Raw genomic sequence first — 25737 nt, 5'->3', positions numbered from 1 at the left:
TTAACATGAACACTACCGGTCAAAATTTGGGGTTTTAAAATAAGCTTCTCCTGCTCACAAAGGCTGCATTTATTTAGTCAAAAATACAGTACAAATTGTGAAATGTTATTGCACTATAAAATAACTGTTCAAAAGTAGTTTATCATTTAATTTAATAAATCATTCCAGTACTTTTAATGATGATTTTTCAGCTTAATTACTTCAGTCTTCAGTCACATGACCCTTTAGAAATTCCTCTAATATTAATTCTTTATTTTTATTATTATTATTTTTATTATTAGTAAAAGTAATAAAAGCAATAATGACTGGAGTAATAATTCAAACTACATACAATAAGAAATCAGTTACAGTATTTAAAAATTTTATAAATATTTAACAATTTTACATTTTTTACATTTAATAAATGCCGCCTTAAAAAATACATGAGAAAAAAAAACTGAGCCCCAAACTTTTGACCAATAGTGTATGTACATATTTGTAATTTAAATTGTTAATATGGTTAATATTAATAAACATCAAATTGTTATACTGTATGGGAAATATTAAACTTAATGGACATACTGTAAAAAGATTTCTTTCAAAATCTTCCCAACCCCAATTATTTGAGAAGTATTAAATGTACTACCAAGTAATGCGAGAACAAATAATCCTTTGTTAATTCATCCCACTCCCTGCTCTTGTTATTATAAGCAAAGATCAACTCAAATAATTTCTTGAGGTGATAATCTTACAATCAGCATTTTTTACAATGAGCATTAGATATAGTTTTAAAATTCAGATACACACTGAAATCTTCTTCTGTGTTTTGCCCCAAGGTGTGTGCTTGTCTAAAATTTGGTGGATCAGAAGATAGACATGCATTCTTCTATGCATGAGTGCTTTAAAGCATGTCGTCACAGACTGAACTCACTCGTGCACTCACTTGAACGTGTGTCGCATCTCCGCATGTGTGTTTGCCCAGAAAGGGTGTGACAGAGGTGTGAGAGGACCTGATCTTGTTTACATCCTGGTGAATGGGGACAGGTGTGTGAAAGACACACCTTTAGAGCAATGAACATATAAACCAGCCACTATACACATACTGTCACACATACGCACACGTGAATACATCCACACTCCCTCCACCTGTGTGAGTTCCCACATAAACTGCAACCCACCGCAATACTTCTGAGAAGAGAGGACTACTGAGAAAACTGTGCTGTTGTAAATGTTTGCTCCTGCTGTCCCCCATCTACCAAACAGAGGCTCTAAAATAACCATATCTCAACTGATATTATGGAGGAAGTATTAGACTCTTCAAAATAATGATTCTTCATTAGGATTAAAGAACTTTCAACACCAATGGAAACATGTCAACGCAAAAGGTTAAACAACTCACTCATAAACACTTCACTTCCTTCATTACAGGATGAATCTATACTTGTGAATGAGTCTTTTCAGTGCACGATTTAGTGACTTCTTCATAAAGGCTTCATTTGATTCACTAGATGAATCAGTATTAAATTACTTTCAAAAAGTCATTTTGCTTGAGCACTATTGTAGATACTGTATTGGTTTTTGTGTGATAATCTGAATGTTTGTAAGGGCTGCTATACACCAAGGTGATACCAAACAACTAACCCTCGCATTAGGCTCAAGTCTGGGTCTGTCTGCATCAAAAAGTTGAGCGTGAACACACCAAATGGAAGGGAGCCAAGTGATTCAAGAGTTTGCGCTCTGCACCCGTGTAGGTGGATGTGTCTTTTCCACACCACAGGGGGCAATATCCGTTATCTCACTCAGAACATGAAACCAGGGCTGCGTCCGAAACCGCCAACTACTCAGTAGGTACTGCATTTTAATTTAAACATACTTGGCCGTTACAGTATGAAAGTGAAAAGTATGAATGGAATTCGGACGTACAACATCCGCCATTTTGTCATGGTCACGTGACCTACTTGGGTCAGTTGCGTCGCTTTACTCCCATTCATGAATTTGCTCACGGGGCATCATGGGATAGCGCAGCATGTATGGGATGCTCACTTCAGAATCTCGCCAGAAGTAGTTCAAGAGTTCACACTTAGCTCATGATTTATACATAACTTGTTTGGCATGCTGTCCCGGGAGAGAGCCCTGAGCTCAAGGGATCCTCGAGCCCAGGGCTCCCCCCCTTTTGCAGGGCGAGTGGAGATTGAGCTCAGGTCTATCTCAAACTCCCCCGCTGCTGAGGCCAAGGCGAACTTCCTGAGTAAGACATTATAAAAAAGGTTTAGGCTTGTTTTATCTATAATATAGAGCACATTTGGATGGTGGGAGGAAACCGGGGAACCCGGGGGAAACCCACGCGGACACGGGGAGAACATGCAAACTCCACACAGAAATACCAGATGGCTCAGCGAGGACCCAACACCATTGGTATTCTTGCTGTGAGGCAACAGTGCTAGTCACTGGGCCACCGTGCCGACCATTCTGGATAAAGGAGGAAGAAGGGGAGGAGGGGGGGGTTTCTTCCAGACGAAGATAGTTGTAGAAAGGAAATGAGGATATATATAGTGGTTTGGGATCCTTTGATTGGAGGATCATAATTAGTTAATGTGGACCAGCTGGGTAAATCATGAGCACATGCTCCTTTCGAAATTAGTTTAAAACTAAACTTCACTAAGTCATCCGGGTACTTCTCGCAAACTGACTTTTGAATTCTCTGAATTCGGACATACTACTTGGCTCACATACGGATTTTATTGTTCTATATAGTATAGAAGTATGCAGTTTCGGACGCAGCCCAGAACTTCTGACACACACGTGCAAAGCATTAAAAAGCAGCATTTAGTGTTTGTAATTGTCACACTAAAAAAAAAAAAAACCTAATGGTTGAGTTTAACAATTTGGTGCTTTATTGGGTTATTTTTAACCTTTATTAGGTTATTCATTAAAAACTCAACCAGTTGGGTTAAATATGTGGTGTTTTGTTGGGTTATTTTTAACCTTTATTAGGTTATTTATATAATAACTCAACCAGGTGGGTTACAATTTTGAATTTAAACAGTCAACTGGTTGTTTTTGCGTTATAAAGTTTCTTTAAGCTCTAACGCAATAATATTGTAGTTATTTTTTTATCAAATTACCCCTCCGTGTCGTGTTTTTATATCCGTTTCTCCAGCACTGTTAATTATTGACGATACAAACGTGCGCTTTATAGCCGATCTATATTAAATGGATAAAGCGCTTTCTCTACCTCCCGTGTTCATCTCAGCGCTTTTTTTTTTTTTTTTTTGGAAATGATACTTATATTTGGCATATCCGGCCGGATTCTTACCTTTAGGACCCAGCTGAGACTTTTTTTTATTTGCACAGTCATAATTATAAATATAATTGTAGTAATAGTAATAGTAAATGTAATACCAGAATAGAAAAAAAGAAAAAATTAAAAAATAACCCAATGCATTGGGATAAATTATATAACCCTATGCATAGGGTTAAAAAAAACAATATTTGGGAAGGTGCTATAATAACCTATAGTTGGATTATATGTTGGGGTATTTTTAACCCAACTGTTTTAACAGAGCACTCACCACTGAGAGATTCGTTCCTGCAAATGTCTGATAATCTAATAATCTATATCATTTACACATATTGTGTTCCTTTTTGACTTGAATTGTGTACTTGCAACGTCGGATCACTACTAACGGGGTTAACCCAACGAGAGGCGATGTGGAGAACACACCAAACCAACTAGCCAGACTGACGCTTACCGATAAATCCCATTAGCTGACCCAGCCCTAAAACGCGAATATTAAATGTTTTTGGAGCTTTTTTTACACACTGTAAATTTTTTTAGTAAAGTTATCTAAACCTTTTTTTTTTAACTAATTAACATCAGTTGTCATGATAAGTTTTGATTTTTAGGGCCAAGTCTATGTTTTTTTTTTTTATTACCGTTAAAAATCATCAATTGTTATGACTACTGTGAGCTTATTCACATTTTCTGAGTTTCTACGTTTAACTAAACGTTCTCTCTTGATTAAACAATGTTCGATATGATCATACTCAAATGCAGAAAATCAAGAATTGATTAAGCTCTCAAGCTTTTAATAACTCAAGCAGCAGCTTCATTATAGTAAAAAAATTGTGAAGATAAATATTAATCTAAGGAAATAATGTACGTTTTTTCTAAACAATGTACTTTTGGGAGAGTTTATCAGGTAATCCAGTAAAACTTGTTCGCCATAAGGATTCATAAGCGGATGAGCAGGAAACAAACCTTGCAATGTCAGTTCTCTGTATTGTTTGATGAATGACATCCTGGGAACACCCAGATGACAGAGTTCTCGAAATGACGCAGCTCTCCTGCCGTCACTGTCAAACTAATGACCACGGCTGAGCGTGACAGTATAAACAGTTCCACCCTAAAACTTTGATGTTCGTTAAATGTTGCTGCTGTTCTGGATGTGTGGGGCAGAGATATGCTTGCACACTGAATGCACTATTCCACATGCATGCAGGCTCTGCGTTTGTTTTAACTTGCTTAGTATAACTTCTTAATGATTTCATTAAGAAATAAACAAGCCTAACACAAAATGCCAATGTGCTTTTAGTAGATGACGGCATTTTGTGTGATCCTGTGTGTATCAGAGCAGACAGTCAATGCTTCTCTAATCGTCTTTATCAGCTCTTTCTTGTTATGACAAGTGTCAGTTCAGAGTTTCTGGTGTCTGTCTGGTATTCGGTTGGCCCAGTGGTAATGATGCAATGCTGGGGTGCTGATGCAAGAGTCCTGAAATTCCACATCTGGAAGGCTCTTCAGAGAAAGGATTCCAGGAGAACTTGGAAAAACTGAAAGAATGTGTCTCTGTCATCAGGGTCAGATTTTAGGAGCAATGAAAACAAATCTAATCTTACTCTTTTAGAGATTACTGCTTAAGATAAATAAAAGAAAGAAAGAGTATATTAAGATTATGTTCTTTCACATTAAAATGTACTGACTGATGTCTAATAAAACAGGTCTAAAAACATTTAAATGATAAAAAGTAAATCTGACATTTCATTTCAGAGCAGTTGTCATGTTGCTATTTAAGAAGCATCAATGGATCTGACAAACTAATCCAACAAAATTTCACAATTATTACAGCAGCTTAGTCTTGTGCAATTAACAAAGATACTATTTTTATCATTATGGTTCCGAGAACCATATATTTTCTCCTATAGTACTTCAGCTTAAAAAGACATTAATCAAGAAGTGCATGCCTCTAAGAGTCTAATTTCTTCCTATATTACAGGTGCATCAGAATGAGGACAGCGAGACTTAGGCACTGATTTTTCCCAAAAGCCATTACCATCTTAAACTCACACACGCACTGACCATATACATGCACACACATGGGTGGACTTTATGCAATACACATACTGCAGTATATACATCTTGTATATATCTTTCGTTCAGCTTCAGAACTATTTTTGCACTACTTTTTTATCATTTTATGATTACATATTACATATTGTATAAACTACCGGTCAAAAGTTTGGGGTCAGTTTTTATTTAATGTTTTTTTTAAAGAAAATAATTCTGTTCATCAAGACGGCATTTATTAAATGTAAAAAAATTAATTGTTAAATATTAACTTATTAATTATTGTATGTAATTTCAAATTATTACAATTATTATTCCACTAATTGTTGCGTTTATTTCTATTACCATTAATAATAATAATTATATTAATAACAATAATGATTAACATTAGAGTGATTTCTGAAGGATCATGTGATTCTGAAGACTGGAGTAATGAAGCTGAAAAATCATCTTTAAAATCCTTGGAATAATTTATTGATTTAAATAATAAACTACTTTCAAACAGTTATTTTATAGTGCAATAACATTTCACAATTTTGCAGTTTTGTAGAGTATTTGTGATAAAATAAATGCAGCCTTGGTGAGCAGGAGAGGCTTATTTTAAAACCTTTAAAAATCCTACTGACCCCAAACTTTTGACCGGTATAGTGTACTGTCTCTTGTTCCATATCACCCTACCCCCTCTCATCCCCTTTTTTGCACTACTGTTTATAAACTAGAGTTATTTCTACTGTATATTGTTGTTTAGTGTGATCTGTATTGAAATTATATATTTAAACTGAGTTTGCACTGAGTAGTGAGATTAGGGTTGGGCGATTTAGCCTAAAGTCAAAATCTTGATTAATTGAACATTTTAACTCGATTACGATAAATGAACGATTATTTTATTTATTTATTTTATTTTTCTGCCCTCGTAGTTCACTGACAAGTTTTGCACAGTAAATGTGTTTGCATTTTACCAGTGAGAGATTTTTGAATAAAGGGTGCATTGCTTGATTTTAAAACAATTAAAGAAAACACACACTATCTACTACAGGTATGTATGATTGTTGATTGAATATCAACATTAAAAAACTGAAAAAAATCTGCACTGTCCACGCTCGTCACCACTATCAAACCGACCAATTGTAAAGACTGCACTACCCATCATTGTGACGTGTAGCTACATTTTTTAGAGGTGCGCAGCGCAGCTATGCGACCATGCAAAGGCTGCATCGGACCATACCCAGACATTCGTCAGCCTTAACAGAGTGAGTAGGGAAAATAATTTAATAAATCAACCTGGAAAAATTTTATCATTCATAGGTTATGAATGTCAATTTCGATTACTTTTCGATTAATCGACCAGCCCTAAGTGACATGCACTTAATCTTACCGCACATGTATATAATGACAACTGTAAATGTGTACAGTGACAGCAAAAGACATTCTATTCTATTCTGTTTAGCTTGGATATCAAATTAAATGTATAAGTTCATACAATAACAAGTACATCATATTGTGTGTATTATATAAATGTATATGTGTGTAATTCTATTTCTCATATCATACCTTTTAACCGTTATCTATAGAAGAAACCCACAAAAAAGTCATTTAGTGTCATTATGATGGAATAATTTGATGATTTAATGGAATATTAAAAGAATAAAGTGTATCTTTAGAATAATTTGAAAAATATATGTGTTGTGCTGAATGACAATGAAACATTTATTTAACCATATATATATTTTTTCATTACTGTTATTAATTAAATATGCTGTCTGTGTTGACGCAGACACCAAAATGGGCATCTTGCCAATGTTCCATATATCATTGATCCATCTATACAGTCATGCCTGAAATAATTCATACTCCTAGTCAGTCACCGCTTAAGCAAATACTGTCATTTCAAATATTGTTACTTTTACTATCAAGCTGGAAAAGGGACCACAGCTGCAGGAGCGCAAAGCATGTGTGCGCAGGCTGAGCAATGCCCTATTTTTCCATCTGATCCATTTTCTTGAAGTAAGGTTTGGGTCATGTCCGGGTCTAAGCGGGCTGGTAAACTGCACGCCTGCTCGACTCATCGCATTCCATTCCGTTATTCCAGACCTCCAGCTGCACTCCAGCCAATCAGAGCTCGGTATGCAAATGAGCAGAGGGGGAGAGCTTGTCATTTTGGAGCTGGAGTGCAGGGTGCGCACGGAGCACCTCGGCGCGCACATGAAAATAGCGCATTAGTCTTTGGAAAAATAAACACTCCAATAAAAATCATTCAGCAGCAGTGGAATTGGGAATATAGCCAAAGCCACAATGTTTGGGAATATTTGCCTCTCGCTGAGCACATGAGTTATTTCTGAGAACAATGAGTCACAATGAGGAGATTCATTCTACTAGTGGCAAAATAGAGAGAGAGAGAAGGGGAGACGCTCTTAAACTCAAGATGGGCTTTGCAGATGTTCAGTGTTTATACTAGTCAACGTGTGATGCAATTAGAAATACGGTTCCCTTAAGTGAAGCATGAATATCGGCTTCAGCCACAGCCTGGTCTGATCAGCTTTATTTATTTACACATCTAAATATTTACAGCTTTCTCTTCAGAAGGCATGCATGAACTATTCTAAGTCATCTGCACTGAATCTGGCATTTTGACCAAAATATGAAGGACATTCATGTGTGAATGTGAGGTTAAGATGCATTTTCACATTCATGCTGTGTTCAAATGCACTTTAAATCCATTCATAAAGTTCAGATTCTGTTGCAGTTACGAGTGGGAAAAAATTCACCATTGCACTGTAAAAAGTTGCATTAACCCTTTAACTGTTTCACCAACAAAAAACATTTTTGGATAGGATTTCATAGCTCCTAATGTCGAAAGTTAACACACATTTTTTTCAACACATCCTATAATGTCTATAATATCAACCATTTGGTAGAAGTTGATAAGTCGGTTTATAAGTACCAGAATTAATACATATACTATGAAAAATCGAAAAATATGAAGGCCAATTTATTTAAAAACATATTCAAAGTGAATGTTCATGGTATGTCTGATAATATTTTTTCTTCTAGAAAAAGTCTTGTTTGTTTTATTTTGGCTAGAATAAAAGCAGTTTTTGATTTCTTTAAAAACATTTTAAGGTCAAAATTATTAGCCCCTTTAAGATATAAATGTTTTTCCATAGTCTACAGAACAAACCATCGTTATACAACAACTTGCCTAATTACTCTAATCTGCCTAGTTAAACTAATTAATCTAGTTAAGCCTTTAAATGTAAGATAAAATAAATCAGTTATTTGAGATGAGTTATTAAAACTATTATGTTTAGAAATGTGTTGAAAAAAAATCTTCTCTCTGTTAAATAGAAATTGGGGAAAAAAAATAAACGAGGGCTAATAATTCAGGGGGCTAATAATTCTGACTTCAACTGTATCTTCAGTTTATCATCATTAATACATCTCAACTTCTCCAAAGCATCAGTATGATTTTAAATTTTTTTAAAACAAGCTTATCCTGCACACCAAAGCTGCATTTATTTAATCAAAAATTGCGCTATAAAATAAAAGTAGCTTATAATTTAATTTAATAATTTTTTCCAGTGATTTTAAAGATGAATATTCAGCTTCATTACTCAAGTCTTCAGAGTCACATGATCCTACAGAAATCACTCTAATATTAATTATTAATATTATTATAAATATTATTATGATTAATAGTAGTAAAAGCAATAATGACGGGAATCATTATTGTTAATGTTATTGTCATTTGAAACTACATACAATAAGAAAAAAGATATTTAAAATTGTAATAAATATTTACCAATTGTTTTATGCTAATTAAACTTTTACAGAGTAATTTTACAGAGAAATTTAAACAAATATTTTTTTCTCACCCCTATCTAAACAAGTTGAGGTTACATTTATCTAAGAGAGAAATAATAAAAAAATTAAAAAAATAAAATATTTAAATAAATTAATTACAAATTAAAATTTTTATTTATAAAAAATCAATAAATCAAACAATAAAAAATCTGTACAGAATACGCATATTACAGAATACACATATAATGTTTAACAATTTAACATTTTTGTTACATTTAATAAATGCTGTCTTGATGAACAGAATAATTTTCTTAAAAAACAAAAATTCTCTAGTGTTTTTGAGTGTTCAGTTATGTCTCCTAACATGACAGCCAAAAAGACAGATACCCTTCATTTTAAGATCACTGAAATAATTTACATTGTGAGCAAAAATTAAATACATAAAAAAAAAAAAAAAAAAAAAAATATATATATATATATATATATATATATTGACCCCAAGCTTTTGACCGGAAGTGTATACAATATTTAAATATAAATCCACAACTACAAAAAATAAAATAGCAATGTCTAGATAATGTAAATACACATTTAAAGCTTTCTTTTAAAAGGCATGTATAGAACATTTTTACTCCTCTGCACCTAATCTGGTCAGTGTGAATGTGAGGTTGAGATCCATTTTTACAGCCATACTGTCGCTACATCTGCACTTTAAAGCCAGTTCATATTCTCATATTTGGATTCCAGCTGGCAGCTGTGAGATATCAGAGATGGGTCAGGGTGAATAGTCAAGAACTAACGCTCATTATGATCCGCTCAGCATGCGTGATGAGCCAGACGCGAGGGGGTGGGGGGTGGGGGTGGGGGTTGGGGATGATGGGCTCAGTGTTTGCAGGTGAGCCCGAGCGAGGGATCCAGACCTCTGCAGGTGTTCACAGGTGAGGGCTGATTTAGATTACAGGCATGGCGTCAAGTTCACAGCTGCAGTCTTTAACTTTTGTAAGCTTGCCACCAGACACAGACACCAGCGTCTGACCCCCTCCCTGAAGATCAGGTCACACAGGTTCCTCACCAAAACAAAACTACAATAAAACTAATTCAAAGAAAGCCAGTCATTGTGTACACTACTCTTTTTACTGTAGTGCTGATAAGGTAAACCAGGAGATGAAGTGTTGGAGGTTTTATTCAAGTCCTTGCTCTCCTCCTGCTCCCTTTGTCCCCTCTCTCTCTCTTTTTCTTTGTCATTCTCTCTCTTTCTTCTTCCTCCCTTTCTGACTTTTCCAAATACAACTCTTAAGTCCCTTCCCCCTCTCACTTTCCTCTGGTTTCTTAATTCCAGCTCCAGATTTTTCTTACGTTTCTCTGTCAGCCGCAGAGCAAGAGAAGCACGACCACAGGAGGCAGCCGGGCTTCAGCTCCACCTCTAGACGGGAGCCACTGAGGGCCACAAACCAGACCAGCTCTACTGGAGGTGAAGCCGTGGGTGGCAGAACGACAAACATCAACTGGATTTTTGGGACTGAGCGTTAGAGAAACTGAAAGACATTAAGGCCAACAGTAGCTTCCAGAGGAAGGCGGTTAAAGAGCAAACGGGGATACAGAAGTGAAGGGAAATCCTGAGCTACAAGGAATCCCCATAACCAGCCTCTATTTTCTGCTACTGTTGCAGTTTGGGAGGGGGTCTCCAGATGTGATTTCCCCCTCCCCCCTCACAGGACTCTCTGTACTCTGTAATTTTGCCAGTCTAAATTGGCTCTTTCCAAACTGCCTGTGGCAGCACAGCCCTGGGCAGAAGAATATCCTGTATACAGACCAAAGTGCTCCGTTAGTCTAGTCTGTCCTTGAGGAAAACCAGAGGTTTTGGTTCTTTCAGAATATTTGCTCTTTTAATATATTAAGATAACTGCCAAGACCACTTAAGTAAATCAAGTAGCATCTAGGGATGTCCCGATCAGGATTTTTTGCCCTTTAGTCCGAGTAATTTGATTTTAAATATCTACCGACACCGAAACCCAATCCGATACTTCTATAATACATAAAAAATTAAGAAGAGCAAAGAAACAGATCCAAGATGATCCTTATTTGGTTAAGTAAATCCTTATATGATTTAATTCACCTTATTTTAATATTCAGCAACTCAGTTAACAAACAGAGCACTTCTGTGAGGTAGCTAGAACAATGAAGTAATAAATAACATCAATTCTTCACTTTTGAACTTTAGTGCACCAGTAAATATATAAAAAATTTAATATAAAAACAAACAGCCCCTCAATTTAAAATACCCGGCAGGCAAACCTAAGTTTACATATCTCACAATTTGCTATGGCAATGTTGTCGTTATCAACTTTTTAATACCTCAAGACTGCAGCCATACACGCAATTTCCACTTCAAGCTGCTTTTGTACTCTACTTTGCCGGGATTTAACCAATAGTGTCTCTGCAACCAAGTGATATCATGTCGCACGCGTTGCTGTTTCTGTGTGAAGCCAAGAAAGAGGTCGAACTCTATACCACTACATAACTATAGATGTGTTATAAAGTAATGAGGATATACATATATTGTCTTGAACAGGAGGTAATGTCCATTTCCGATATAGTCTGAAAACATGTAATTGGCCCCGATTTCTGATAACGTGATCAGATTTGAACATCCCTAGTAGCATCATAAGACATAGTCAACGTTGTCAAATAATATGGGAAATAAAAAATTTAGATATGAAGACATTCATTCAGTTTCTTTCGGGTTAAGCAGGTCGCATACTGGATGTGCAGCTTGGCGCCGCAATACGGCGTGCACATGACAGTTGAAAGTATTGCACACCAAATGGGCACATTCGGATGTAAAATTTTAAATGAAACTATTTAGATGACGCTCTGTGGTGCGTCAGAAATATGAACAGTGTTTTGAGTCGTGGCTGGGCGATTGACTTGCATAGCTGGTTTGTTTGTACTCTGAAAGAAACCTACAGTATGTTTAGAATTCTAAAATACATGGTGCTGTGTGGTGCGTCGTGTCACCGGTTGGTGCATCTGATGTGCGACCCCCTTGAGTCTCGAATGACATTTCAGACAGTGAAATGAACCACAAACTATTCCAGCATATGTTTTACACAGCGGATACACACACACACTCACTCACACACAAACCCACTACAGACAACTTAGTTTTGTTCAATTCACCTGAAGTGCATGTCTTTGGACTGTGGGGGAAACCGGAGCACCCGGAGGAAACCCACGCAAGCACGAAGAGAACACGCAAACTTCACACAGAAATGCCTACTGACCCAGCTGGGACTCGAACCAGCAACCTTCTTACAGTGAGGCGAACAATATAAAGATATTATGAAACAAATCATAATTATAAACAACATTGTGCAATTGCAGGAAAAAGAGAGAAGGTCTGCAATCAGAGAAGGAATAAATTCAGGTCTACAATTCAGATCAAGTGATAAATAAAGTTACAATCACGAACAATACAGTCAAATTTGGGTTATATAACGACAAAACCTCAAGAAATTTGAGAAACAATTTCATATTGAAATATTGAGTCACAATAATAATCCCATTATGAAACTACAACTAGAAACGTTCAGCAGGTTTGTAATTATGCAAAATAGTTGTGAAATGCAGCCTCACAATGAGGAAGAGCAAATCACAATGCAAATTTTTGGGCTCTGAGACAGAATTGTGCTTCCTTATAGTCATAATAGGAATTAAATACCTTATCCACTGACATTATAATAAAATACATTAAATCTCATTAGCATCTCGGTTATAAAACCATGCCTGGAATTAAAAGTCATTATACAATTAACATAATCAGCAGTGTCTTTGAAGCTCACTAGAAAGGGAGCCTGAGAAGACAATGGTGCATTTAGGGACCGCAAGGAAAGCTGACGACATGTTCCTGCAAACACTCACACCCACCTGACATATTTATTCAGAGCCTGAGGGGTAAGACGTGGTTAACAGTGGGCACACACACAGACATCTCCACAGTCCTCTGAATGCCTTTTCACATGTGAAGAACAAGTGATACATGCATTAAAGCAAAGGTTTAGAGTGAAAACACATAGGACATAACCTAAAGGGTGCAGGTACTGGTTAAAAAGTTCTGGAGTTCTCTTGACCATCCCAAAGGCTATGAACAATGTAATGTGTTCCAGCTCAGACTTTCCTGTTTGATCAAGCTTTTGGCAGTATTTCAAGCCAACATCTGAGTTGCACTAACACTGATAGGATTTGACCAATGTGTAGATATAAATCAGACATTAACCTGACTTCTTTCCTACCAGTGCTGGTCATTTTCCAATGGAGGAAAGCAAGAAACACGGTGAACTACGTACATTCTTCCCCCTCATGATGCCAGTTTGGAGTTGATTTTATAATTGACCTGAAACGCATGACACTTCTAAAAGATCCACAGCTCTGTCCTCAAGAGAAGCATACATAAGCAAGACAGAGAAAGCGCCTGGAGAGCAGGAGGAGTTCTGGCATGTCAGAGACTTGCTGCTAAAACATCAGCTGAGGACAGGAATGAAGGATAATTCATCTGGGGTATTTTACCGCTTCAAAGTAGTTCAGCATGTGAATCATTTTAACTGACATATCTTAAAATGATAACTGACTGCATTCCTACCACAAGCACACAGTCATATTAAGAGCTAAGCGCTAAAATATGTCTAGGCAATGTTTTTCAGCATTGTTATAAATAAATAAATAAATACGGATTTTTAAAAAAAATGCTAACTGCAAACCGGCTAACTTTTGAAAAAAGTGGCAGTTTTTGAAAATGATGCTGCTGTTTTCAACATGTAAACTGCACAAATGGCACTATCATAACAGTAAGGTCATAGGCATGCATGTTTCATATTGAATCCAACAGTATTTGCAAGCACCTGACAATTAAATCAACAACTAACTGCAGATAATAGGAAAGTATGTTTGCAGAATTCTTTTTTATTTTTAATTTTTTGCAAAGAGACATTGACTACGTTTACATGGACATCAGTGATCAAATTATTTACCTTAATTTAAATAAGACAATAATATAATTTAAGTGTTTACATGAGTTGCTTTTGAATGATCCCGGTTGTAATAGCACATAATTCGATTAACATCATTGCGTCACCACACTATCCATGTTTCCTCTGGAGTTACAAGTAATATTGAGTGTTTTATTTTTAATGTGTTGATTTTAACTGCAGTTTGGCACTTTCACTTTCATTCAGGAACATTTCATGCATGCCCCTGTGACAAGCGAGATATTGGATGTGAGAATGAACTGCTGGAAGGGTGTTGTTTTAATGGAGTTTGATATTGCACGCCTTATGAGATAAAAAAAAAAAAAAGTCAGCATTTCGTGATTCAGGTGTCTGTGGTCCTTCACTGAATCGGTGCAGAGAATAGTGTCAAACAGCCGTGTTTCTATGGAATTTCCTGTCATAAAATGAGGCAAAAATCCCACATGACTGTAATAGTTTGATTAAGTTTACATGTTTGTACTGCACTTTAATAATGCGACTAAAATAGGCATACTCCACATGTCTTTGTCCGATTCCTGTTTGGTTCGATTATGATCTTAAACAAATTCATTGAATAAAATAATAATAATAATAATAATAAATAAAAATAAAAAATCACTGTTTACGTGGTAGACTCTTAATCGGAGTATTATCTTAATAGCATTAAAATTTAATTATTAGTGTCCATGTAAAAAGACTCAATTGCCTTGTGCGCCTTGTGAAATACAGTATTTTTGGCTGTCTTTGCAGTTTAAAAAATGATCATTTTGTTTAACACAATGTTGATGTCAATAGGTGAATATTTAAAAAATGTGACAGAAAAAAAAGTATCATATGTACACCACAGTCACATAAATAACCACCGGAGAATGATTTGTATTAAGGTGCAAAAGTACACTAATTTGTGCTCATAGAGTGTAAACACACCTGTCTTATTTATTTTGATTGACTCAAACTCAAGTTAATATTCTCCATTGATCCTGACCTTTTTTGCAGATGTATATAGAGTGAATCACACTCTAGTGTGCACCAGCAACACAAACAGAGACCTAACTGAAGAAGTAGTCTTAATTTGCTTCCAAACGAACTCTGGTACAGTTCATTTAACTTGTGAATATGAACCGACCTCAATCTGGCACATTTACCTTTTGACTTATTAGGATCACGTAGTTTGTTGCCTTATGGAAAAGTCTGGTGTTCGTTACATTTGCTAGCCATTTGAAAATGAGTCACGCTTCGACCTGGACCTCAGAAGAGACACGCTGACATTTAGGCAGATGCATTTATATCAAAACTGTTGGAGATCACACATAAAAATGTCTACAGCTAATTTAGTGAATAGATGAAGGAAAGAGAATTTGAATGGTCCAACTTCTGTCCAATAACTGGTTGACTTTAGCACATGTAAAAAAGGGAAGTCTGAAAGCAAACCACAACAAATATAAAAAAAATCAACATCATCTTGGTCTGGACCAGTTAGTGAAAAAATTGACTTTCCTACTGTGAATAAGCTTTTAAACTATAGAATAGACAGGATCAGAGCCTTATTATCATTATTAACATTTCAACTTTATATTCCAATATTGAACAATGTTACTTTTTAAAAGAAATCAATCTGTGAAATGATAGAAAACATCACCATGCTAAAATAATTAATTGCAGCACAAATTAGAATAGTTTTTTTATTATGATGCTAACATTTAAAAAAATGTATGTGTTTTGCAATACCGGGGCAGGCACCAGCGTGAAAATCGTCAGTCATCGCCCACTATTATCCATGAACAATTGATTAACGTATTATGCAAATGCTCCAAAACTATTCTAAGCATCTAGCAATTTAAAAAAATGAAAGGATCTGGTTTGACAGGACCGAAGACAACACACCCTTACACCTGAACACTCTAACTGCTGATTTAGTTATTTTGTGCGTGACGTGTGTGTGTGTGTTTGCATGAACAAATGCTCACGTAAGAACATACCTCAAAGAACTCCCTTCTGTCTATTTCTGTCCATCATGAGCAGATTTAAAACCAAAGCCAAAGGTATGAATGCAAGAGCCATACTTGACCTTTCTGAGCAACACAATGTTCTATAATGACAAAACTATGAAACAGATGGGAGTGAACGCCAAATAGATTCTCCTGCAGATAAGGAACGTGTGAAAACACAGAATATGTAAGTGAATTCAGAGATGCTGATGGATTAGAATGAACTGACTGATTAAAAGTCTCACTTTTTATTTGTGGGTTAAATCATGTGGCTGCACTGAGGAATCAAACTCCAACATCATAGAGTTCAACTTCTGTGGCCTCTCATTTCTGCATCACACCCAGAGCCTGCCACAATTCCCTCTCTCCTAAAAGACTTCTTAATTGCAGCTCGCAGATGTTGAGAGTTATGACAAGAGTGACAGTTAGAGCTGTATCACTACTATCTTTAACGTTGGCCCAGTCATTCTCAACATTATGCAACCTCTCTTTTTACTTCCCTTCTCGCTCTATCTATTTTTTTTTAAATGGACAGGTTCCATCAGAAGCATCTGAAAGAAAACTCTGGAGGAATGTGTTGCCTTTGCCTCCACTCCTCCCCTCCAGATGCTCCTCACCTCCCCCTAATCCAAATCCTCATCCTCTTCACCCCCAGACACATGAAAGTTGTCAATCATCACTAATAAAAGACCATAATTCATTATTTCAGTAAGGTCACAGTAAAAAAACAACACAGCTAGTTTCAGATGTCAATTACAGCTCCTTGTCTTCAATGAAAAGTAAACAAAACATTATGTTTTAAGTTCAGATTGTACACACTGTACACTGTAAGGCATCTAATAGATATCCAAACGTCTTGAATAAAACAATTGAGGCTAAATTTGGGCTGTTGCTGAAAATCTAACAGACGTCTAACAGTCCAAAAATCGACTAGTCATCAAATAGACAAGAATGAATGACTACACAGGCAAACCCAACATTTTTTGTTTTTAAAAGATGTCAAATAGAAGTCTAATAGACGTCTAAACATAGTCGTCTTGGCTAAAACAAAACAAAAATTTGGGATGTCAGTGAAACAGACGTCTAAGAACAGGCCCAAAATTAGACTAGTCATCAAATGAACAGAAATGAATGACTACAAAAATAAAGTCTGTCTAATCTGTCTATTTAACGACTAGTCTAGTTTTGGGCTATTCTTAGACATCTATTAGATTTTCACTGACAGCCGAAGTTTAGCCTTGTTTTAGCCAAGCTGTCTACGTTTAGATGTCTATTAGACGTCTATTAAACACAAAATTGTTGGCTAGAAAGTTTGTCTAATCTATTAGATGACTAGTCAATTTTGGTCTACTGTTAGACGTCTATTTGACTGACAACTTAAACACACTTTGTTTTAGCTAAGATGACTATGTTTAGACGTCTATTAGACATCTATTAGACATCTTTTAAAAACAAAAAATGCTTCCTGGGTTTGCCAAGACGTCTAAGTTTGGATGTCTTTTAAACACACACACACACATGTAATATGCTTGCTGGAGTGTCCATGCTGCCTAACCCTTCAGGCTCAGAGATAAAGAATCAGAAACAACCTTTAGGACAGGTGGGACCTGTCAAACCTGTAGATATCACTTCTAGACTTCTTCTGGAGTGTTTAGACATGCTACATGCCTCTAAAGAAAGGTTTTCAATCTGACTCATCTTCTTGACTTCAAAAACTGAAAATAAAAAGGGAAAGCATCAGCACGCTATTCAGGTTTCTGTTGTTTCCTCTTTCTGTGTGGGATGTGATTGAGCAGGAAAAATTGGTCAAATGACATAGTAGCATCATCGAGCATATTTCCTCTTAGATTTTTTCACATACAGTTGCTAATAATATTTCTGTGGAATGACATTCTCTGTGTCACTGATAAAGCAACTCTAACCGGTCTCTTAAAAATGAGAGAGATTAACTTACTTGAGTTTAGATTTCTCTATTGAGATATCCGTATCGTATCACAGATTGATTTGGGGTTGAGCGGAAATAAAGCGGCTTTCATATAACAAGCAGTCTTGCGTTTATTTCCATATTAATAAATGTCTTGGTTTTATTAGTGTGACGGAGACAGATCAGAGCATCCTGTTTATAAGATTAATACGGTGAATCATTCTATCTGTCACAAAAGCCATTCTCAGTTTACAAATATGGGAAATATAAAAAAACTATATAAAACCACAGAGTGAGGCAGATTGACAAACAGCAGCTCCCTCTGAATAAAGGATGCACTGCAGAAACATCAGAGATATATCATATAAAGTGATTTAAATAATTAAAGCCTGGGGTTTTCTTTGTGCTGTTGTGGTTCACAGATCCTCTCTGTGATCTGAGCTTTAGCAAACAGTAGAATGAGACATGCTGATTTCCATCCCTCAGCACAAGCCGTGCAATTACAGCATAAGTCATGATTTAAAAGGGTAGACGTGCACGTGCACTTTTATTGCAGTACTATCATTGTAGTTTTTTTAAATCATTATTATGGGTTAATAACTTTCTCTATTGGCGACGTGGTGGCTCAGTGGTTAGCACTGTTGCCTCACAGCAAGAAGGTCGCTGATTCGAGTCCCAGCTGGGTCAGTTGGCATTTCAGTGTGGAGTTTGCATGTTCTCCCCGCGTGCGTGTGGGTTTCCTAAGAGTGCTCATGTTTCTCTCACCGTCCAAACACAGGCGTTATAAGTGAATTGAATAAACTAAATTGTCTGTAGTGTATGTGTGTGAATGATTGTGTAGGGATGCTTCCCAGTGATGGATTGCAGCTGGAAGGGCATCCACTGTGTAAAACAAGTTGGCTGTTCATTCCACTGTGCTGAGTAAAGGGACTAAGTCGAAGAAAAATGGATGAATGAGTGAACATTCTCTATTCTCTATTCCATTTATACTGTGGAATACAAAAGGAAAATGAAGGGATAGATCACCCAAAATTGAAAATGAACTGACTATTTACTCTCCTACTCTTATTCTTACTCTGGTTTAAAGCCTGTTTGAGTTTCTTTACTCTGAACACAAAAGAAGATATTATGTAGAAACAGAAAACCTGCAACTACTGACATCCATTGTAGGAAAAACAAATACTAAGTCAATGGTTACAGGTTTCTACTTCAAATCAGGTTTGGAAGAAGTGAAGGGTTAGGAAATGATGACAGAATTTTCAGTTGTGGGTAAACTATGCCTTTATACCATAGAAATCGATGGCTACCAGGTTCCAGCTATTTTTTAAAAGGGCACCTATGATGAAAATCATCTTTTGGAAGCTGTTTGGACTGAACTGTGTGTAGGTATATTGTGTCCACAGTTATATTGGGGTGATATAAAGACAATAAATCTTTTTTAAATTTCCTGACAATTAAATAGGATCTAAATCCCTCTCATTTTGAGGCCCACCTCAACGTGACGTAGGAGTGCGGTTTCCCCAATTACTGATTTGATTGACACCCATGTATTTACATGCATTCGTAGTAACATGTATAATCATATCAACAAGACAAGACATGCACTAAACAACTGGGTTTTAAAGATCTGTTCATCTCTCTGTGATCATCAATCATCATTCAATGTGATTAAGAATAAGTTTTACAAGTTTGAAATGTTTTTAAATCAGAGCATGTTTGTAAGAATTACAGCGATTTTATCGTCTTTATCACCACAGCCACCACATGTCAGTAAAATTATCAAAGAAGACGCTTCAATCCCGGTTTGTGGACGTTAAATCGAGTTTGGATCGGGTTTCCAGTGGATATTAATGTGTATCCTGTCAAATTTGCCAAAAAACAGTGCGAAGATGAACCCACTTACTGTGTGTGCGTGAATTTTGTAATGACATTGTGTGTGACTCATTGAAAGGCTTGAATGAACTCCACAACAAATACATCAAATAATCATTGGGAAAGTTCTTTAACATTTCAAACAAACGTTACGTAATATCTGCTTCCTTCATGTCTGTCACTCTGCTGTTTATCTGACGCAGCCGAGGCGGAGATTGAGACACATTCTGCCACAAAACAACTAGAGCAGAAAAGTTTAATATTGTGAAAGGTCTAATAAATAATCTGATGTGTATTTTGAGATGAAAATTTACAGACACATTCTGGAGACACAAAAGACTTATCTTAAATCTTGTAAAAAGGGGTAAAGGGGGTGCCCTTTAATATCTTATTTTCTGTTCATCAGGGGAAAGAATCTCAAATATGTGTAAAACATGTGAAGGGTCAGTAAATGATCCCTTTAAGGCTTCCAAAAATAGGCTAAACTAATATCTTTAAAGTGCCTCACTACAAATGGTGGACTGAAGTGTGATATATAGTGTATGGCATATAGTGTGATATATAATATATAATATAGTGTGTGGACTAGTTGTTTCTGTAAATCTTGACATGTGCATTTTCTCGGTGCATTCACAAGAGAAGCAGCAATGTCAGAATAAATTGCTCTTTTGAGTCAGATCTTTTCAATTAGTCGTTTCATCCAGTTTATATAATTTGTCTGAAAGAACTGTAACTGCAGGGGACAATTATCACGAATGAATCATGACCAAAATGTCTTGTCATATAGCGCATGAGTGTTTTTGAGGTTAGAAAGCTTCATACTTTATTCACTGCAATGTTAGAAAGAAACTCAATCAAATTTGCAGTAACACAGTTTGTTCAAATAGTTACTTAAACTATAATTCCAGCTGCCTTCTATTAATTCTGATCCCCATTGTATATGTGATTTCTATTTTTACTATCCTTATATACAAGGGATATTTGTTAATCTACAAACATACAAATTCATATAGTGGAGGAAATATATATCTGAACTCAACATTCCTGGATCGAACCAGTAACATGTATAAATATAATGCCAGAATGAATGAACAAAAACACACAGGAGTCAAAAACCAGTGTGTGTGTAACCCAGGAGCTCAGAGAGCAGCTTCCTCTCTAAGGGCACAAGGCAGTCATTCACTGAGCCTTCAAGGGCTAGTGTCTCTCTCACACACATACAAATACACACACACACACACACACACACACACACACACACATACACACACACACACACACATGCTAAAGAGAAAAGTGGGGTACCATGGAGGGTCTGGAGTGGTCTTTCACAGACGTCCATTCACACACCCACACAGGAGCACAGTGGCATGCATACGCTCATACACACACACACAGACAGCTATCGGGAGCTGTGAATGAGCCTCCTTCACTCACAAGCCTCTCTCTCCTTTCTCTATCATCACTCTCTCCCCTCAGTCAGGTCCTTACACAGCAAACTGGAGCACAGCTGGTACTCAATGAGGGACATCTGGATCGAATGCTACCCGTTAAAAACCCTCAACAACCAACAGACCAGCAGGAAGAAAAAAAAACAGACAGACAAAACCTTTACGTAAAAAAACCTCATATGTGAACACAGTTTACAAAACATGACAGGTTTCCATTAGAGATCTCATTAGAGATTTCCCTGCTTTATATCTTTATATTAATCTTGTATCCTCTCTATATATTTTAGTCATTAACATTTTAAATAGGTGCATATTTTAAGTCCTCTTTTGTTTAGTTATTTTTTTTAGGTTTTTCACCTGTTTAATTACCTTTTGCCTGCAAAGTTTAATTTAAAAGGTCTTGTGGTGTGATAAATACATTATTAAAAGCACAAACATATAGTTTCAAAATTAATATATAGAATATATCCCTGCAGGCACAGAATATCAATATGACGTCATATTGGCGTTGTACCCCAATGTACCCCAATGTCGTGGTGATGCTGGATTTTGTTTGAAAATGAAAATCGGGTTGATATCAGAACCCAACATAAGGCCGACGTCAGTGTGCAACGTCCAACCTAAAATCAACCAAATATCATCGTCTAATCATGTTACACCTTGACGTTGTGTAGACAGTACCACTATGACATCTACCAGACGTTGGATTTTGGTCACTTTCCAACACAACCTAAAATAAACCAAATATCAACGAAATTTTACGTCGCTATTGGATGTCAAAATAACGTTGTCCTTAAACACTGGATAGACATTGAATGTTGGTCACTTGACGTCATGATCTAAATCTAACCTAATATTAATGTCTTATGATGTTGTGTGCCTGCTGGGTATATACTAAAATAACTTGAACTGAAAAAAAAATCTAATAAAAAATCTTTAATAAAAATTCATCATTTTCTTCTATTTTCTCATAAGATCTTAATGAATTAAATATACATGAATTAAAATATATTTTATATATTTTGAATATATTGGAATGAATAAAATATTTTCATATATTTAACTTATTTAATTGACTTATAAATCAATTAAAAAGTGACAAAATGTAAACACAAAATATTTCATTGTAGAAAAAAATGAAGACAGTGATGAATTCTGTAATTCAGGCAATTTCAGTTTAAGTATTTTCGCCCTAAGGTGTTGAACTAAATATGCTATAATCATTTATCATCTTTTGTGTTTCATAGAAGGAAGTAAGTCCTTCTGGTTTGAAACAACATGATGAGGCAAAAAAAGACCAAATAGATTTAAATGAATTGTAGCATGTCAAGCCACAGGGTGCTACAGTCTGTGAGTTGTTTCTACAATAAAGAGATATTACACATTATATAGTATCTCGTGTAATGTGCGCCAGCCACTTTGTATTGTAAAAATAAATGAATAAATAAAAACATATAAGCTTAGGAGCTCATAAGAAACTAGATGCACATCTTATTTGTCCAGCCCCATGAGATGGCAAGATGATGCTGCAGCTTCCCTTTTAAAATAAAGGTCAAAACTTTTCCATCTCATCTGAGCCTCATATAGTGACATCTGTGATGTCTCTTTACGTCTCTCTGTGTCTCTCTGGACAGGGATTACAAAAATGTGTGTAAGTCAGAAGCATTAGCCATAGGAGTTTGTGAATCACTGTGGAAACTGCAGAAGTGTCCTGGGCTCCTAATGGATCATGTGCACATGGAACACTAGCTTCAAATGAAATGCATTAACAACCAAAACACTCCACTCCTGCTGACCTAATTAAAGTAATAGGTTATGCAAAAAATGAAAATACAGTCTTCATTTCCCCACTGTCATTGCTCCAAACCTTTCTTTCATGGAAAACACTTAAATAATGCACCGGTGATCATTCGAGACTTATGACTGGTGGTCATGAGTTGATTCATTCGGTTTGGCTTTAGGAGACTTGGAATATAGTGGATTAGTTGTTATAATTATATATATATATATATATTGATTAAAACTCTTAGCCTCAGCCTCATTCTAGTTCAACAGGTCTATTTTAATACTTGTGACTGGAAATTTTTCCTCATATACTCTTTTAGTGTTTAATGAAAAAAGCGGTTTGAAATGACATGCATTTTTGGGTGAATGATTACTACTGATGACAGATTCTGTTAAGGCAAACATGACAGTTTTTTTGTGAAGTTTATTCACACAATGTTAGCCTACTCCTTGTATTTCATAATCAAATAATGTAATAGACTTGTTGCTTTTTATTGCTATGGTGGTTTTAGCATACTGTTCAACATAAACAACAAACTCAGTAGACCTTTTTTATTTAAATTAATTGAAATTAATTAATTGTCTTCAACCTTTCTTTACCACCTAAGGTAGAGTAAATATACTGCTAAATCCAATTAAGACAGAGCAAATGTACCACTGAGTCCAATAACTGTATAGAACTGAATTATAATAATCAGCATCTTTGTTCACCGGCTGTGGCCGGACACGAGAAGCAGGATGAAGCGATCAGTGGGCGTGGTTTAGTATAAACGTGTGGTTTAGTTACACAGTACGGCAAGGCGTGTGGGCGTGGTTTAAATAAATAACACATTGGCGAAGATCTCCCCCCGCTACCCAAAGGTCCGGCTGAAGTTGGAAATTGTCCCTATCTGTGTGCAGCTGGGCAAACTTCACAGCTTGAGAACTCCTGCCCTTGTTTATATTTAATTTGCACCACAACATCTTTGACGTGTGATAAATAAACACACGAACAGAACAAACTTAATGTAGGCTATATACAGTAATGTATATATGTACGTATATGTATAAATACATACATATATATATATGTATATATATATATATATATATATATATATATATATATATATATATATATATATATATATATATATATATATAAAAATATATATATATATATATATATATATATATATATATATATATATATATATATATATAAATATATATATATATATATGTGTGTGTGTGTGTGTGTGTGTGTGTGTGTGTGTGTGTGTGTGTGTGTGTGTGTGTTTAGGCAATATATATATAATCTGTGTTATACTGAGATTAAAAGTATAAGCATGATGACAAAACAATAATGAATATCTCTCCTGATTTTTCATAAAAATCAAAATATGGCAATGATAAAGACACCCCTTGAAAACATATTCTGCACATTGTCTGCAATATATTCCCCTCTCTGCTGCCGTGTATCGTACAGATGGAAGATGCGGAGGTTTGACATACCACATTGGATAAGAAATCGCTCTCATTCAGATCCTCGAGATCCAACAGGTTGGAATTGGGAAAAAGTTTGTCCGAAGCGAAGTTGTCCAATATGGTGTCCATATCGGCTGTGGATAAAACTGCTTGCAAAAACTACTATATCTCAAAGGTGAGATAAGTTGCAGAATTGTTGAAATCCAATTGAAAAATCGCAAGCAGTAAGTTAATGTGGCTTTCTTTAAGCGACTTGCGCTCGTCTGCACTGTCAGGTCGCCTTCATCCACTGAGCGTCTATTGTCTGCCCATTTGCACTTCTCTGGAAGTGTCGGATAAATTGGACGTGATTAAAGCGAAGTGGCGGTGCGTGGTTCTTCCAAAACTGTATCATTCATCTGTGTTGAGTCTCCAAGGGGTAACTACTGATACATATTCAATACTGTCCCCGCCCTACTCTCGCTCTTTGCGCCCATCGGTGACACCCACCTTTACTTTTTTTAAAGACACAGCGCATTGGTTTCCGAGTCATTGACGCACATGAAGGACTGAATCCATGACAGCACACAACCTTGGCTATCCATTACGCAAAACCGAATTACGCTATTAAAGAAAATAGATTTCATGACAACAAAATACCTTAAAATCCCTGGTGATGAAAAATGAATTCATGGTGATAAAAGCAATGGCATTCAAACTTTTAGGCTATATCAATCTCTCTTGTGTTGCGGAGGGGTTGTTTATGTCATTCGAGCCATTACAACATTTAATAGACCTAGAAAACCTGAATTCCTCACAACCCATTTTGATCTTTTTGAATGACAAAAATCAGTCTGATTAGATAACTTCCCAGTTATATAACACAATACATCAATTCACTAAGGGGAAAGGGCACACTCACATAAGTGGAAGATGAAGATTATATACGTCAGTGTCTGATTACATATTGAATTCAATGAATTACTACACCCGTTTGACTCCTTGATCTCCTCATTTAGATCACTTGCTTTCATCTGTGTGGAGTGCTAAGAGTCAATTCAAGTGATGAGTTATAGATCAAGTGTTTCGGGTTCACACAAACATTTATAAGACCTAATTC

At 36.0% G+C, this 25737-nt stretch overlaps 1 protein-coding gene across 4 annotated transcripts in view; it reads right to left on the bottom strand.

The window, feature by feature from the left end:
• The window catches only part of creb3l1 (cAMP responsive element binding protein 3-like 1), a 57044-nt gene extending 32001 nt beyond the window's left edge, over positions 1-25043 (bottom strand). For 3 of the 4 annotated variants that reach the window (XM_073906215.1, XM_005168966.4, XM_073906216.1), the window contains exon 1: positions 24666-25043. In XM_073906215.1, the coding sequence (XP_073762316.1) occupies positions 24666-24767 (102 nt within the window). In that variant the 5' untranslated portion in view covers positions 24768-25043. The remainder of the gene's footprint in view (positions 1-24665) is intronic. The other variant, NM_001243038.1, reaches the window with a different exon arrangement.
• Between the last annotated feature and the right edge of the window lie 694 nt (positions 25044-25737).

The sequence above is a fragment of the Danio rerio genome, chromosome 7 (genome assembly GCF_049306965.1).
Source record: "Danio rerio strain Tuebingen ecotype United States chromosome 7, GRCz12tu, whole genome shotgun sequence".
Classification (NCBI taxonomy): Eukaryota; Metazoa; Chordata; class Actinopteri; order Cypriniformes; family Danionidae; genus Danio; species Danio rerio.
Note: the sequence above shows the minus strand (reverse complement) of the source record. Positions and strands in the feature narration are given on the sequence as shown.